Here is an 18633-nt window from a genome sequence, read left to right as displayed (position 1 = left end):
TTTCTCACTCAGGATAAAACGTGGTGCTCTTTTAAAAGACTGGATGAGCAATGTGTGTTTCTCATGCTCCTAGTGCTGCTGCTAAGCTCAGAGTCATTAACTGTCTGTTTGGAACGTGGTCATGATTCATAAAATTAAACAATAAAAGTCAGTGTGTTCTTCTGACTCTTGCTTTGTGGATAAAACTAAGAGAAAACAACACTTTACAGAAAATGTAAAGCCTAAACTGTGTCATTTTTATGGCTTTTGAAGCTAAATGAGAGTATCTTTCACTGTGTCTGTCTGTCTGATTTATTCTTGAACTCTAAACCTGTATCCATTTGTCCTGTTTTTTTTTTTTTTTCTGAGATGGTAACACAAAAGAGAATTGTTTTAGTCAGTTACATACCAAGAGGAAAACCATTCATTTAGAATATGCAATGTATTCACAATTTGATTTTTTATTATGCATAAAATAACACTAATTTCTGACAGTCCATTCAGCAAATGAGATATATAATCAGTATCTACCTCTTGTAACAACCCCTTCCAAATGGACAACATTTGGGTGATCAAACTGCCCCATGATGCTTGCTTCACATAAAAAGTCTCTCCTTTGTTTTTCTGTGTAACCAACTTTCAGGGTTTTTATGGCTACTGCAACGTCTCTTTTCCCTGGAAGTTTCAAACGACCACTGCAGACTTCTCCGAATTCTCCTGAAGTAACAGAACAGGCAGGTATCTTTAAATTTCAGAAATATTTCCTCTCTCAAAATAAATGCATTAAATTATTTAAAAGCATTTTTAAACTTTCCTATATTGTCTGTTACACAAGCAATTTTTTTAACTGGATTAAGAAAAATGCTTTATAAATTGGGAGTTTGGGATTTGAAGATACTAACTACTATATATAAAATAGATAATCAATAAGGTCCTATGTAGAGCACAGGGAACAATATTCAATACCTTGTAATGACCTAGAATAAAAAAGAATATGAAAAGAAATATATGCATATATATATATATATACATGTATAAATGAATCACTACATTATACACCAGAAATTAATACAACATTGTAAATTGATTATACTTCAATAAAAAATAGAAAAATAAAAAGCAAGCCCCCCCCAAATTTAGGTTTGAAACACACTGCATAATATACAATGCTTACTAAAAGCATAAGGGCACATTAGCAAATTCTAAACATGGATATTGCTTTCATGGCTTAAGAAGCAAATATTTCTTAAAGAATAAAAATCTGGATGTTGTTCGTACTATGCTAGATTGAAGGGACTTGATCCAAAAATACATAATTATTATGAAAATGCATTGTTTACGTAGGAAATAATGCTTCTTTTAAATAATTCTTATATATTAATTTTCTACATGAAGTTAAATAGTATGATAGCTAATTCCTACAAATACAAGGGGAAAAAAAAGATAAAAATGAAAGCTTAGCAGGAAGATGGTAAATCAAGTCAGAGGAAATGTATATTCCAGCAAAATTCAGGACATTCTATTTTTTTAAAATATGAAGTCATTTCTTGAACAGGCCAGAACTACTATGAAATAGCTTATCATCAAACAATATCTTAAAAATCCAACAGGAGACAAAAGATACATGATCTCTGCACCACATGCTTCTTTTTCACTTCTTTTCTTAAGATTTCATAAACAAGTACAGCCTCATTGCTTCCAACAGTTCAGGTAAATGCAAAAGTTCTATACTTGAGGTATAATTATTTGCCTGTCATTATGATATATGACTTTCGATCTCAGCTAAATGTAACAGCTCAACAAGGAAGCTACAACAGCCTTACCTGCACCAATCACACGCTCAATTTTAATACAGGAGGCATCTAGCTCCTTGGCGAATTGATGGACAGCTCTATTTGGGTCCTCATAGGTTTCAGGGTCAATGTAGGTTTTGGTGCCTGGAAATTTAACTGTAATGATGTAAGAAAGCATGACTGTGATGAAGCAAAGCACTTATTGTGCAGCCAGCCCAGGAATTGCATTATGCAGAGTCCTCCTTGGAACAGTGAACTTGCTTCCACATCACCTGATTCACAGCAGTTTTAACAGACTACTTCAGTCTGCTGGCGTATAGGTATTATCTGCAAGTTCTATAGGTAACATAGGATCCAGCTCATAGGTTACTAACTGAATTGCTTCTCCAGTAAATCAACAAAAGACATCACCAAAATTCTCTTATCAGACGGGAGGCTTAATTAAATTCACTGCTATCATGGCATAGTTCAAGCCATGTTGAGGTTTGTAATGGACTCAGAAACACATTTGTAAATCTATCAGTCAGTCAATCAATCAAATTAATACACTGGGAAAAGAAGACATTTCATTTACAGGTAGCCAACTACACTAACAGCAATATTAAAAACATTTAGACATCTTACTTATTCTTTTGATTTATTTTTTTAAAAGACCAACCACCGTTGACATATACATAAAATTAATACAAGATGTGAGGGACTGCTATCACAGAACCAGAGAGAAATCTACTAAAGACACAGTTTCTTCTTCACCTTGAAAGGCAATAGAGGCCAGATGTACAAAGTGCAGAGTAAAGTTAGAAAATGTACAATATTCCTGGGATCTGCTCACCAAGTATGACAGCAGTTTGAAAGAGGAATGGTTTCTATGAACTTGCAATTATAAGGCTCTGGAAGATCTCAACTGCTTTGAGGAGGTAGCCAATATGCCTCAGAAAAGGTAGTCAAAATTCAAACAACATAGAATCATCTTAAAAGTTAAAATCTTCTTAATATGCACCCAGAAGCATGCAGGTAACAGATAATGCTATGGCAACTTTAAATCAAATTCAATTACAATCATGTATTCCAAATCTAATCATTTGGTTAAAGACAGAGATAAGACAGATAGGCATATATTTGGTTATATTAATGCAATGAAAAGAATTACACTATATCCTCAAAAAAACTTTATTGGTTTTAACAAAGCCACTGAACAATCTTCTCAGTAAGTCTTACTATTTGGAGAACAATATATTTCTTTATGTATTACACTGCAGCCTAACTGTGCTCATGTCATCACATTAAATTAAAATTGTATTTTAAGAAGAAACACATAACAAACAAAAAGAAGCAGAATGTATAAAGGAAAATGGGATTTAAAAATCTTGATTTATTCTGCTGTAGTTGATTGTTTATCCAAAATTGATTGTCTTAAACAATTATTGTTGCAGTTTATAAAACTGACAGATGCTCATTTGTTACTAAAGCTGAACATGAAAAAAAAAACACAAGAAGAAAAGAGAGAGGGGACACAAAGAGAAAAGAGAGAAGAAGGAGGTACAGGGAAGAGGGGGGGAAGAGAAAAAGAGAGAAGGGAAGAAAACAATAGGTTAACCTCCTAGATTGGCAGGCAGATGGAGAATGAGCCATCTTCTCCCTTTTTATTCTCTTTCTTTCATTGTTTTTTTTTTTGGTTGTTGTTGTTTTGTGGTTTTTTGTTTTGTTTTGTTTTTGTTTTGTTTTGTGATAAGGGAGCTAGATTGGAGGTAACCTTCTGCATCTCAAACGGGTCTCTGATGGTTCTTTATTCAAGCTGTCATAAAACATTTTGACAGGCCAGAGCAATTTAGGCATAAAAACATGAAATACTGCCCAGCTTGGATTCGAAGACATTGTTAGAAGAAACGGTAGGAGGAAACAAAATGTAAATGGGAATTGCTTCACTAAACTCCTCTATTGTGTTTATATCTTTAAATCTAGCACTTGGGGCCATGGAAAGTGGAGGGCACCTGATACAAATGACTGGACATTCTATTAAATTCAGTGCTCTAAAAGCTAGTTAAATGGGTGCCTTCATGTTTCTGTAAAAATTCAATCTGGTGTCTTAGCACCTCAGAAAATTGTATACTAAAGGAATAAAAGACACCAACTTGTACATAGCTGGTGATCACAGTGTTGTACTTTACGTATTTTAGATACAGTCATAAAATCAAATAAAATGCCTGGTTTTCACAAAATGACAAGAAAAGACATGCTTGTAAAAAGGGCAATTCAAAATTATCAAGGATTTACCAGGACAGGCTTAAGTGTACTTTATTTTTTTTCATTATTCATTTAAAATAAGAAAAATATTGACAATTTCTGAATATTCTGGTCTGTTGCTTATCTCAATTTAAGACTGTGAGCTGTTTTGTGTTTTAAAATCTCATTTACATTTTTCATGAATGTTAAATATCTTAAAACCACCATTGATATTTTGCTCTAGAGATGAAAACTGTTTATATATATATGTATATATCAAGCTTATCTTGTCTATGTAAGCAAGTAAAACATGCAACTCTATTTTTCCTGATTACAAACTGGATGTCAAATGTAAAAAAAGCGAATGGCATCAAAATATTAAAACCGAGTGATGACAATTAAGCATAAGGCTATACAACGTGTTTTAGGGAAGCTATGTTTTAATTTACCTTCAGCATTGCCCTGCAAGCTAAAAGCAAATAAACCAGGAAGGAGTATTTGATAGATTGGGGATGTCTCAGATATCATCCGTAAAGAAAAGTGACATACCGATTAAGGTATTATTAAATGATTCTGCCATCAAATTATTCACATATGGGGAGAATCAGGGATTCCAGGACTATAGTCTTAGGTTATTCTTCTATATACGTTTTAAACTAGACAGCAAAATTCAGGCATTCAAGTTTTGAACCTCTCCTTCCTGTCCGGGGAAGTGTTAAAAGTATTCTCTCATGTTATAAAAGAAAGAAATAAAACCTCCACTTTCTCTGCACATCTTCTAGCTACAATTGGCCTATGGTACGCTCATCACTGGGACTTGTCACAGGGAAGTCACTGCCAGGTTAGCAAAAGGAAGCACCACCAGCAGGAGCACATTAGATCATCTCGGGGGAGGTGGCAGGATCACAGGTATTCAGTCAACACCAGGGGCAGATATAAGTTTTACGAGGCTTGAGCCTTCTACAATTTGGGATACTCTCTTTCAGGAAAAAAAAAAAAATGATTATACACAATAACTTGCTAGGTCTCTTCCAAGGGCCTTGAAAGGAGTCTGTGAAAATAAGGGGCCTTGAAACTTAAACTTCATGAAAAAGCCCCCTCGGTCAGAACTTTTACTGTTATTTCTAGTGTCCCAATACCCTTTCTGCCTTCAGTGGTTGGAATTCTACAGGGCTTCACTTGGGTATGTATTATGTAAAGCCATTTCTCTTCTGAAAACTAAAGTCAAGGGAACTGTTGGTTCCAACAATTAATAAGACACTGAAGAAACTTAGGGATGAGAATAATGGTGTTTACAATCTGTATCTTTTAAACCACACATTTTCTTGACTGATGCTTATGTATTCCTGTGACTTTAGAATGGGTACATGACAATATCTTCTTATATACTGACATGAGAATTTGATGAATAACACAAAAACAGATGTAGTTCTTATGCCATTTATAAGAAATTCATCTACCCACGAGAAATTTTAGTAAAGATTATAGTTACAAGGAAAAATAATGAATAAAATTATTTTTCCATATTTTCAAGGGTTAAAAATAGGAATAAAATAATGGGTGCGGATAAGAGCATCATCAGTGATCAGAACTAAAATCACGACGCTGTTAGGTTTTTACTTTGGCTGCATAACGTGGACGTTTACTTGCAGGGCTCTCACGTTTTCACTTGCCATCCACGGGCAGCGAGAATAAGATTAATAAGGATGGGCATCTATTTTCTTTGGCTCCCTGAGCTCTCTTCTGATTTTATTTCTAAAATGAACTTTTAAGAATCAGGTAGCCCAAATCCACAGGAAAGCATCTGAGGTTTGAATCCTATTATTATACTATTTACATCCCTTGAACTATCTATCGGTGAGAGACATTTTGCAGTAGCTGAAGAGAAAGAGGTTCTTACGCTTAGTCTTTCATTATAGCATCACTCATGGGGTAGGAAAAAAAGGGGCCTATCCTTCTAATTTAAATTCCAAAGCTAGAACAAGGGCATGTGTAACATTTAATGAATTATTATTAGAATGGCACAAAACACTTGGGCAAAGTTTGCAGAGGAACAACTGTGACATAAAAGCTGCTGAATATCCTGCAGTTCTATTAAAATTTTGCATGAGAGATTGCATTTCTGAATATATTTTATTTTTTAAAGATTCACATCATATGATTTTCCTTCTAAATCTCTTGTTTAAATGCTTTAAAGCAACATTTTGAGCTCGTTATATAATTTCAAGCATGATGCCAATAATAACAACCAGGTTTCTGTATTAATTGGGGTAAATAATAGTGAAGAAAAGCCAAACACTTACAGTGAAAGTAAAGCTCTTCATCCCCTTCTTGGTCAGCTTTGCTATAACCACAGTGCCTGGAAAAAAAATTAAATTCAGGATGACCTCAATCAATGATCTCACTTTATGTGTTTAAAATTCAGGATGATTTGCCCTAATTACTTAACAACATGCTAGTTAGAGCTATAAATAAAATACAAAAATTTCCTGTCCACAGTTATGAACTCATTTAATAATAATACAGCCATTCACATGATTTAAAAAATGCACAGAATATAATGTGTTTGTGGGAGACAATGTGGAAGGAACATATTTCGTAGACTTAGATTTATCAATGAGTGAATATTTGCTTATTTTTTTTTCCCGAAAAACAACAGCAACAAAAAACTTAAATGGTTTCCACAAATCATTTACTAAAAGAGTAAATCTTTCCCCAGGTGTCTTTGATATTTATTATGAAAATCTAACTCTGAAAATAACTAATAAAAATTCACTTTATAGAAATTACAATACTCATTCCTCCTAAACTAAAGGCAATGATCAAGTACACACTATATTCAGACCTTGGGAGAATAAAAATTTATTGAGCTTTAATGTTTCATTTGAGACAAAGAATGTTTACGTTTACTATTTAACATTCTAAAACTAAACTATAACTAATAGTCTGGTGTAATTCTGAAAAATCAATACATTTTATGTCAGAGATTAGAACAAATTTGTGTTCTACCTTCTTCCAATGATGAAGCCAAAGACCATGAACACCAAAATGATGGTCCCAGCCACTGCAACCACTGCAATTATAATAACAGGATTCTGTTCACTGGAGACTGCGGTAGCTGTAAACAGGAGAAAAAAAAAAAGCTCAGGAACACTCATTACCGTGCAAGAACTTGAGAGGTTAAATAAAATCTTATAAGCAAGATATTTATGCTATTTAATTCATCTCTTATTTTAAATAAATGCATTATAATGTAACATTATAAATTAAAATAAATATTTATTTTTGCATTTTAAAGAAGTGGTAAGGACAATATTTCACCTATTTTGTATTCCTCAGCTATAAAAGAAATGTATAAAATGCCTTATTGAATGGCTAGCCCCTGCTTAGTTGTTGGAAACTTAGTTATGAATCAAGAGGTAGATAAAGATCTTTGATCTACTGTGGCTATTAAACCCCTGTTTTTCCCTCAGTAAGGTATTTGACTCCTCTGTGTCTATTTTCTTGGTGTGTATAAAAGGAACCCAAAAACATACTCTCAGCATATTTTAAAGCACCTTAAATGATTTATCACTCATATCATCAATATAAAATTTAAAAATCACATAGTCATAGTAAGTTATCATGAATTTATAATTTATATTCAGGAAAATGATGAGCAGAATTACTTGTATTAATTTCACAAAGTATGTAATACACACATTTGAGAGTTTAAGATTACAGAGGAGCTAGGTTATTTAGGAAAGAGTCAACTCTCTGTAAGCAGCTTAGAAGACATTTTGCATTATCTAATTGTAGACACTTCCTGTACAATGTTAAGTGATTCTTCTCTGCTCATTAAGGCAAACCCAGCTGAACCTTTCGGAGAGTCTCTCTGGGAATACTGTATGTTTACATGTCCTTTAAAACAGCCTTTGGTTCTGAGCCTTCATCAAGTCACGGGGCCTTCTCACTTGCGTTTTTCCAAATTAGTGAAGTCGTACTTATATGGCAATTCACAACTGTCATATTTTCCCCAGAGTATTATATTCTCAATAACAGCACAGACTTCATAAAATAATCAAAAGAATGCAAAACAACGAAAATGTATATTCCAATAAATGATTCAGTTGCACATAAATATCATATATAATGTCAAACTGATACAGTTTGCTTATTTCTGAAACCTTCAACAGCTGTAATCTTTAATATAAAGCAGGATGGAAAATACTACTCCTTCTTGGTGGTGGCAAGGGATCCGGTCTCCAGGGCAGTAAATTCTATGTAGGCAGATTATGTCTTGCCACAAAAGACAGTATAAAGCTTTTTCCATTTGGCCTTTCCCTAGTTTATCTATGTCTCCCTCCTTTTGACAGCTCATCCCTTACTCTTGTATACCTGTGCTAACTGTAGATAGCTCTTATGTTGAAAAACAGTAAAAATAACCCTTGTGTAATCGTTTCTGAAAAGAGATTTTTTAAACACACTCCGTAATTCAGCACCTGCTGATTTGCTCCTCAAGGGAACTAAACAAGGGAAAAAGAAAACGAAAAAGAAAAAGAAAAAGGAATCAACTTTAAAGCTTTACTTTCTGAATTACTGCCTATTATCATTCAATCGAGAAAATATGACTTCAAGTATTTTTGTTGGTTTGGTTTGGTGGTTATTTGTTCTTATCTGTCTCTTAATACATATTAAGAGAGGAAAAAGAATGGAGTAGTTCTATTCCCAAGGAAGGAAAAAATGAAACACATATGTGTAGAAATTGTTTCCATTCAGTCTGTCCCATGGGTCTAATTCTCCGCTTGTCTCAGGCTCAGTTTTGCCCTTAGCTTCAGAAACAGAACTCCAATGAGAAAACTGAACTCAGTTGAATGATGAATCAGCATTTGTGAATATTTATTTATACGTTTTTATATATTGTCAGGGTCACACTTTAATCTTATCAGAGTCAACATCGGTGGTTCATATTTTCATCTATTTCATGGGTTATATACCTTCTAAAAGTAATTTACATGTGTCATAATCACTACACCATGGTTTGAAAATTGTAAAAACAGTAGCATTGACACTGCCTAGCAGGGGATTTTAGGATGCATATGCAATGGAATAATCTGTTTAACTTCTCTTTTCAAACAGTGTGCTGCAGTGACTTCTCTTTGGTCACATCTTCCCTCTTGCCCTCTTTCCTCACACAGAGTCACTGTTCCCTGACACCCTGATAGCACTGAGCTCGACACTCTACCGGCACTTAATTGTATGGCCAGAACTTGTGTACAAGTCTCTCTCTTTCACCAAAGTGAGAGCATCAACTGTGCCATGTGTTTCTGTGCATCCCTAATTCTTAGCATGGTAACTTGTGCTAAATCAGTAGTTCTTAAAGGATGCCTGGGAAACCCTGAGGGTTCCTCACGAGCTTTCCAGGGGATCTGCAAGGTCGATGCTATTTTCATATAATATGACTTTATTTGCCTTTTTCACTCTCAGATGCTCACAGGTGCAGAGCTGAGTCTTCCAGAACTTACATGACATATGATAATGTCATCACTCTGATGGCTAATTAAATCTGTGTTGTGTGTACTTATGTTTTAAAATTTCTCAGTTTTAACTTCTAAGGTGGCGAATATCAATAAATATAACCCAAATAATCAAAATCTATTTGGGGATCCTCAGTATTTTTTTATAGCCTGTAAGGATTCCTGAGACCAAAATGCTTGAGAATGGCAGTACTGAATAATAAAAGCTGACATTCAAGAATGCCTGTGTGCTAGACACCGTAGTCAGCACTTGGTGTACATTATTTAATCCTCAGAATACCCTGAGGGTTGGGTACTGCTACCCTAGCAGCTTGGGCACAGAGAAGTCGCTCATCCAAAGTCCCACAACCAGACGTGGCAGAGCTGAAGTGCGAAATCAGGACTGTGTCTACCAGCTCTGACTGATGCTGATCACCTGTTTTATGCTGGTTACTGGGAGGTGTTCATTCCTTACTCACTACTGAGTGTCTTCTATGCATCAAGCACTAATATTAAACACTGATAAGACTAAAGTAAGAAAAGGAGATATGGATTGTCCTTTCATCAACTTTACATTCCAGTGGAGGGAATACTCTGATGACAAAAATCACCAAATCCTTTCTAATGCAAAAATCCATTTTAGCATTCATTTCATGTGATCGTTCAGGATCTACTACTTCATCTTAATCTCTTTGAGTTCATTTTTAAATAATTAAAATAATATCTATGAATCTCAGCACTCAATAAATAGTTTGGCCCAATATTCTTAATTTACGAAGTCAGGAACATGCGCAGATTCATTTTTGGAAGTTTTCAAACCTAAAGGTTTAACTGATAAAGAATGTTTGGGTAAATGTGAGATAACTGATGAATGTTTCTTTAAGTTTAGACTATTCATTAGAATAGTAAAAAACATCATTTGAACAGTTTTATTACATTAGAAATTACAAAGTAAATATTAAGAAATCAGTCTAAGTGAAAAACTGGAACACATTTAACAGAGGATCACTCAAATGTTTAAATATTGAAATATTAATGTACAATGCTGTAATATTTTGGGAGCAACTGAACTTAGATAGTCTCATTTTCAATCTTAAAAAGCTTTTTAAAAGGTAATAAAGAACAATGACATTGTTTATCATCCCAAATTACATGAAATTTTTTGCAATCGATGGCTTTTGTGTCTATAATTCTGCTTAAGTGATTTATATTTCAAATTTATTTCAACATATGTTTCATGATTTGAGGTTTTGAGAGTTACTGCTTAATTTAAAAATATAACAAAATATTGTGAAAAAAAGATGACTGGTAGCAAACTTGATAAACATTAGCTAATGCAAAGGAATTTATAATTAATCTTTTAAAAGATTTAGAAAAATATTCTCCCAAAGTCAAAATAACCCTTTGATCAAAACTGTATTGATTTAATTTATTTAAAAACTTCTATTAAAAATAGAGGAGAGAAAATAATATAATATTTTTAGTTATTTTTGTTTTCGAATTTTGTGGGAAGGAAGTAGAAGCTGGTAAAACTTGTGCCTGAGTGGCATCAAGAAAAATCAAAAACTTTCAAAATACAGAAACACACCCTGAGGCTTCAGCCTAGCTGACAAAGAACCAGCAGTGGTACTCAAGCTGTTCTAAACTTTCACTCTGACAGTAAACTGGGACATGCATCCTGAGATATGTCTGCTTATTTGTGATACACTAAAGACACATGTATTTTTGTTATGTTCCTATGTTGCATTAGAAAACATAAACAAACTGATAAAGGGGATTAAAGATATTGGTGATGTTCTATTTTTAAGCTGGGTGGTAGACACAGAGATGCTCATTTATTTATTCTTAACATTTCACATATACTTAAACATATCATTTAGTATGCTTGAAATAGTTCATAAAAATGAAAAAAAGATGATAAAAATAAATACAAGTTCTGAGATCTTCTTCCTGAATGGCAAGTTTTGAAAGAATAAATAAAATTTGAAATAAAAGGGAAACAGCTTGAATTAATATGGATCATTGCAAACCGTCTTTCTCTGGCCCACCCTGGGGTACATGTGGCTTCATCTGGGGGTTTCTGTGAAGGGGCAGCTTTGACTGACAACTAGAGCATGATCGTTTGGGGGTCTACAAAAACAGGCTGCATCAATACACAATTGAAAAAGTCCTGCTTCTGTTTCTGACTTCGTTTTCTTAAAATAAATCCAGATTGTATTCAAGAAACTAATTTTAGTCACAAAGGTCTAACATTGCAAAACAAAGTAGCAAGTTTTAAATTATTATTCTGAATGACCTTTACAAAGTACATACATATGCATATACATTCACCTTTAAATGAAAAAATGATCTTGAACTAAACCATCCTCCCTGATATTGAAAAAATATGCCAGAGTTATAGAGATTAAGAATCCAAACCAAAGATGGTAATTACCTTCAAACATTTTACCTGTAGCTTCCTCTAGTGTAGCAACATCAAGTCTGGGACTGTAATTTCCATAGCCAGCAGCAGTAAAAGCCCGAATCTGGAAAACATACACTGTTCCTGGCTTCAGGTTATTAATGGAGGCTGAAGTAGACTTGGTTTTTAACGTCGAGTAGGTCCGTTCCCTTTGATCCTAGGAACAATATATACAGGGAATATTTAATTGTGATTGCAACCAGGCAGTTTGACAGCCAATTCTTGCAATTTATTTCAATTTGCTGCATTGTTTTTATAAAGGCTATATTGTACCCTGTGGAATATTGTAACACTGAGTGGTTTCTAAGATAATATAAGATGTAAATGTGAACACATGCCTTTGTTCTATAAATTTCAAAGAGAAATAATTTTGTTAAAACATTTATGATGTTTTGCACTTTTACTTTGTTGGCAGAGGGCACCGAGGCAAGAACTATTTAACCATAAATATAATCAAATGTCCTTTTGACTAATACATGGGTACACTTGTAAAATCTCTAGTTTAGTAGAGGTCTTCATGTCATAATATAGTTCTCTTTATTTTGTTCCTGAATGTTATTCAGCAAGCAAAAAGCCATATGCTAAAAATGAAGAAGGCTAGTAAATCAAGAAATGTAGTGAGCACTACCAGCATAGTGACACATCAATTGTTTTCATTAAAAATTTCATTTCTCGCAGAATAAGACTTTTACAAAGTAGCATTTAATGGAATATTTTAAATTAAAACTATCAGTATAAAAGTTAAAGTCTTAAATAGAAAAGTTAAAGTATTATATAATTTATGATTTGACAATATTTTAATCATCTCAGTTCAATTTCTCCATTTTTCAGATATGAGAACTGAGGATTTGCAGTTTTAAAATGTATTTATCATATTATATATGATAAGCTTAAGAATAAAATAATATAAAATTCCAGAATATTAAACACTCCATCTAAACTATATTCAAATGAATAAAAATGTAAAGCTTAATTGATATGATACTAATGTGCTTTTAATGAAAAGTTATAAAAACTACTCATTAAAATATACAATTTTAGACAGGTTCTTACTTGTTCTATAATAAATACCTGTGATCAACCATGTCTGGTAATAAAACTATTCAGTGGAATCTGAAAATATCCATCTGGTCATTTGATTTAACTTCAGAATGATATTTGCAAAAGTGTAAATAAATGTATACTAAACTAGATTGAGTGAAGTTGATTTCTAGGTGTCTTCATTATAATCATTTATGAAAGTGATAGTTGATATTATAAATACATATTTATCTCAAATAAATGAACTAAGCATAACTGATATTAGATGACATGGTATAGATAGATCCGGATAACATAACACATGCAAATAATGCAATAGTATTATTTGTAATACTATTTTGTAATTTGTAAGTTCAGTGAATGTGGAAACATCCTGTTTTTGTCATACAAAATAGGGAAGTAACTATTTTTATTGAAGTACAGTCAATTACGATGTGTCAATTTTGGTGTATAGCACAATGTCCCAGTCATGCATATACATACATATATTCAGTTTAGGAAAGTAACTATTGGAACAAATTTGTTCCAGAGTAAGGATTTGCAAAATATTGTGTTGCACTGTGAGAAACTTTACTTTCATTTACCACCTCACTTATATTTTTAAAATATATTTCCTCTCTTTTGAAATCTGATGAAATTTCAGGAGGGACTATAACTATCAGAGTTCACTGGAAAACAGATATAAAAAAACCCAACACTAAAAACAAGGATTTCCTCAGAAACACCCTTGATGAGACAAGAAATGCATTTTCTGGTACAAAAATTAGGTATTTAAATGTAACTTTGGCCATGGAAGTTATGAATTCATAATGGAAATAATAAGCAAAAATACTGTAAAGTTACTCTGAACACTGAAACTAATCTTAAACTATCTGTTTTTCTTTCAAAGAGAAAAAAAAATGGATCTACTGTCAATGCATTTTATACGTTTAAATTATTCAATCAAGTCAATTCAGCATCAAGTTTTCCTAAAGCTTTAGGTTTCTGTTTTGAAATTTTGTCTAAATGGCTAAAATGGTTATGTATATTATAGCACTTCAGCTAATTAAGTCAATAATAGTAACACTTATTATTATTATTGCTACTACTATAAATAGTTTCTATGTTTCAAACCTCGAATCAGGTCTTTCTGTGAGGTGGAGCCTGGATAATAATTTGTGAACAAAGTGTGGCTGTCTGTCTGTATTTCTGTAGATGGGTCAGAAATAAATACACTCATACGCTGAGATATACTACTATTTACTAAAACTTAACATTACAGGGGATTTAAGGGGTGGCACTGGAGTTTCAGCCATGCTATTTTTTCACAGAGAGAGCTGTGTAATGAAGGGGTAGACATAATGAGTACAACGTGTGTGAAATAAATTTCAGGAGGACTTTAAAGGAGTGAAATATAATCATCTGATTCTGAAGTTTAGAGAATACTCCATCTTTATTACAGAAAATATTCTTATTTTTTTCAAATTACTAAGTTATTTGAGGCCACCATCACTCTCACTGAAACCACATAAAGAAAATAAATCGTCAAAGGCTTAAACAGACATCTTAAAAGAAACATTTTCAAAGACACATTGGGCTGTGTGGTTTCTGTGGTACTAAACATCCTACATCTCATTATTAGGACATCAAACACTGAGTACATAAACATACTACAAGTGGAATATTTTCATTTGTGTAACACGAAAATGTAATACAGAGAAACTTTCATTATAATAATGAACTAGAGATTCAGGGAGATGGTTAGTAAAAATGGCTAAAATGAACTATAAATTTTGAAGTCGCTCCAAATAGTTGATATAATGACCAACTTTGGTCGACAGTGCAGTAGGATGACACGAGACCCACGGAACATCATTGTACATTTCAGCTGTTCTTAGCACTTACTTTCTCGTAATACTTGATTTCATATTCGGTGATGACTCCATTGGGATGCTCCGGCTCCTGCCAGGAAAGCTCCACACTCCGCTGCAGCACTCTCTCCTTCATTACTCCGCTCACTTGCGAGGGAGCTGTTTGGACAAGATGTGTCAATAAACAATGAGAAAATTCACTGGATGCCTCAAATCAAATGTCACAACTGATCAGTCCCATGCTGTGCCAGTTTCATTAAGGTAAAAGAAAGCACCTTTTCATAGCTCACAATTCAGAAGCTAATGAATATTCAAACAGGACCTTATTACTGTTCATAAACCTTAATAGAAATTTAAATTAAAGTGCAAACAGCAGAAGATAGCATTGTTCAAGTTAGTGAAAAATGGAAATGATGGGGCTGAGAATGACAATTAAGCAAATGAATGCTAATTAAGGCTACAAAATATGATTTCAGATTAATTTCCAGTGATAAACTAAGTCCAAATATTTATTTCACATGCAACGGCAATACACTTTTCCAAAGGAATAAAAATAATTTAATACTGTGCCAGAAAATGTATAGGAAATGGCTACTTCATCTTCAATGAAAGGAATCACACTTAAAAAAAATGTTTTTATGTTTCACGTGTGTGTGTGTGTGTGTGTGCATGCGTGCATGCATTCCCAAGGAATTCTAATTAACCTTGAAAAAATTTTTATACTTCATTAGGTCAAGACGCAAGAAAATGCTAAGGCTTCTGCTACTTAAATATATGCGCAAACACACATCCATACGCATACAGACGCTTGCACGTGTAATTTATACCTACGTAACCTAGGTTCCAAGCTTTGATAGAAGCAATTCAAGCTACAATTTTGCTTTCTCTTTCTATACAGATAACACTGTGCTTAGAGTTCTTCACTCTAATTAGTGGCATATACTCATTTTTGGTAGCTAAGACTGTGGAATGTGGCAAACTAATTGGCTCTGTCTAATTTGCTCAGTGATGATTAACTAGTTGTCTTCTCTGTCGAAACGAGTAGCTGCACTGGCTTGGCTGAATTTCAGTGGGGTCATTATGTTTCATGTATCATGCTCTATCTCATTCTGTAAAATATTTTCAGGCTGTTAATTTAATTTTCAGATGTCCAAAATTGTTAATAATCCTGCTGACAGAAAAGCAATTATATGGGGCCAAAGCTGTTTAAGCAAGCTTCTGATGTTTATCCCTTTGGCTTTATTTTGTTTCTTCTACTTCTTAATATTTTTTTCTATCAGTGTCTAGAAAAAGCCATGCTTTCTGGCTTGGTGATTTTGACGGAAGGACGTGGAAGATGCATGACTCCCGTTTCCTCTCAGATTACTAACAAAAGCAGAACTAGGGCAGATTAAGTGGAACAACTTTCCCTTTAGGGGGTTGCAGCTGAAGGGCTCAGCAGACTGTGTTTACAGACTAAACGCGTTTCTGGTATGTTTCCAATGAAGCCAATTTTTAATAAGAAATCTTATTTTTGCCATGACTTTTAAAACCTGAATATATGCAGTGAAGAACTTGTTTCTAAAGTGATTTGTCTCTCCACCCAGAACATGCTCAGCATCTCAGCCGACTGTGTGGCTCAACAAGCCTTAGCCTTGAGAAATGCAAACCCTATTAAGTGATGAGATGAAATTCTACTTAGCCAATCATCTCTAATAGTCTAATTTACTTAAAGCCATTCATAAAATCTGCATTTTAACTTTAGTGAAAAACAGAATGCAGCACAGGTGAGGATACTGCAGTAGTCAATACATAAATCACTCCATAAGGCTGCTGGGTCTCTGATTGGACTTCATGGCACAGCACGTGCCACTTGGAAATAGACTAGACAGACAGAGGACAGAGGGCTTGTAGGTGCCAATCTCTAGGTCTCCTTTAAATAACACATAGAACTTAACCTGACTTTCAGTGTAAGTCAAACTATAAGACATCTTGCTGAGTTTCTATCCCTAAATAGTAAGGTGAGGGAGGCAAGAGACACTGAATTCTCCAAGGCATGGAGGAGATTTGGGGTATAACGTACCTCATTTAGTTTCTGAGATGTAGCAGAAACTAAGCATAGAATGAGACGACTTCTGCAAGTTGCACACTAATATTATATTCATTATATATCATTCTGGAAAAGAACTTTTTACTAACAAAATGATGGTAATTGGGGGTTGAGGGGAAAAGATGCCTAAAAACACATTTGAAATATGTAGTATATTGAAACCCACATGATGGCACTAACAGTGCAATATCTTACAACGCACTTTTCCTCTTTTGTACAAGGAGCCATATCGGTGAGTAACTATACTCCCGATTTCTTGTATGTTTCCTTTTTTTTTTTTTTACTTATCCTTTGCTGATACTGTATCAAGTTACACATTTAAAAGAGTCAGAGACGGAAGTACAAGCACACAGCCCTTGAGAATAAATTGCATGATAGAAAAAATCTTTCCCTACTTTATGTCTTGTGTCCTTCAAATACAACGTCTTGGTACAGAAAAATTGATAATATTTTGCCGTGAGTTTCAACATCTGTCTTTAAGAATATACAACTCACAGGATATACAGTTTATTAAGAAAAACATCTCTATGCTAGTCAGATTTAAGTCATTATTTTCAGATAAATTTATATATAAAAGTAAAATTGAAGCAGCGTAAGATACTCTAATCGTAAAACATATAGATTTCTATGGTTAAAATATCCGATCTACTAAATTAATCACACTGTAACAATTTCACTAAGAGTATTCTTTTACATCAAAATATTCAATTAGCTACAATCTGAAGTTCTTTTTGAGAAGAATATGTATACAACTAAATCATACACATACTTAAGAACTAATAGGACATTATGACATCTAAATTGTAATTTTCACAATTATCAAAGTGAAATAAAATATTTTGTAATTGGAATTGATGTGAAGCTAACAAATAGCAACCACCAGTAATAAACTACCTGCGCTAGAAAACGTAAGAAAACAAATTCCTTGAGAGGTGCTTTTAAGAATGAATTTGTAGTAGGCTTTCTAACAAATAATTAACAGATTATTTTCTCACATAACTTTCTATAAATATTCAGATCTAAAAACTAATTTCAACTGAAGAAACAGATGGCACTTTTTGCCCTGAAAGATTTCATATTGGGGACATATCCTGAGTCTCTACAAATGACAGTGAAAGATGATCTTAGGAAATACAGAAAATGGTTTCTGTGGTTCAGAGCGGTAAATCTCAACAGCATAACAACAAAGTTGATAAAGATGATGTAACAGGAAAGTAAAAGTCTAATAACGGGCTGCAAGGTAAATTTGTAGGCTGGGATTGTTAGTATCAGGCTTTGAATTTAAAAATAACCAGTAGGAAAGGTGGGTTATGTACAGACCTGAACCAATCAACATTTTACAGATTTTTGAGCTTCAAGCATTCATGCATGATCTTTGGTCTTAATCAATTTCTAATTAAAATGCAGCTCTACATGATTCATTTAAATTACAAGGTGGAATGTACTCATAAAGTCTCCATTTCCACCCCCTAAAATGTTAACCTTACCTATCTGTATGGGAAAATTTCCTAGCACGAAGTCTGGAAAAGACAATTTTAAAACATAATATAGTAAGCGAATTGGCTCATCAAAGTCCATACTCTAATCTCTGGAATGTGTGAATCTGCAAACATTACAAGGCAAAAGGGACACTGTAGATGTAACTAAGGTTATGGACCTTACAATAAAGATATTATCTTGGACTTTTGCCAGTGAGTCCAAT

At 33.6% G+C, this 18633-nt stretch overlaps 1 protein-coding gene across 5 annotated transcripts in view; it reads right to left on the bottom strand.

Annotated features, from left to right (window-relative positions):
* EPHA7 (EPH receptor A7) overlaps positions 1-18633 on the bottom strand; it is a 164243-nt gene that overhangs the window by 17679 nt on the left and 127931 nt on the right. The window contains exons 6-11 of one of the 5 annotated variants that reach the window (XM_010948425.3): positions 14877-15001; positions 11940-12108; positions 7005-7113; positions 6299-6354; positions 1803-1916; positions 511-696 (exon numbers count right to left, since the gene is read on the bottom strand). In XM_010948425.3, the coding sequence (XP_010946727.1) occupies positions 511-696; positions 1803-1916; positions 6299-6354; positions 7005-7113; positions 11940-12108; positions 14877-15001 (759 nt within the window). Of the gene's footprint in view, positions 1-510; positions 697-1802; positions 1929-2392; positions 3242-6298; positions 6355-7004; positions 7114-11924; positions 12109-14876; positions 15002-18633 lie in introns of those variants that run through there. The other 4 variants (XM_010948422.3, XM_010948423.3, XM_010948424.3 and 1 more) reach the window with 4 other exon arrangements.

This window comes from Camelus bactrianus, chromosome 8 (genome assembly GCF_048773025.1).
Source record: "Camelus bactrianus isolate YW-2024 breed Bactrian camel chromosome 8, ASM4877302v1, whole genome shotgun sequence".
Classification (NCBI taxonomy): domain Eukaryota; kingdom Metazoa; phylum Chordata; class Mammalia; order Artiodactyla; family Camelidae; genus Camelus; species Camelus bactrianus.
This window is presented reverse-complemented; position numbering and strand designations above follow the sequence as displayed.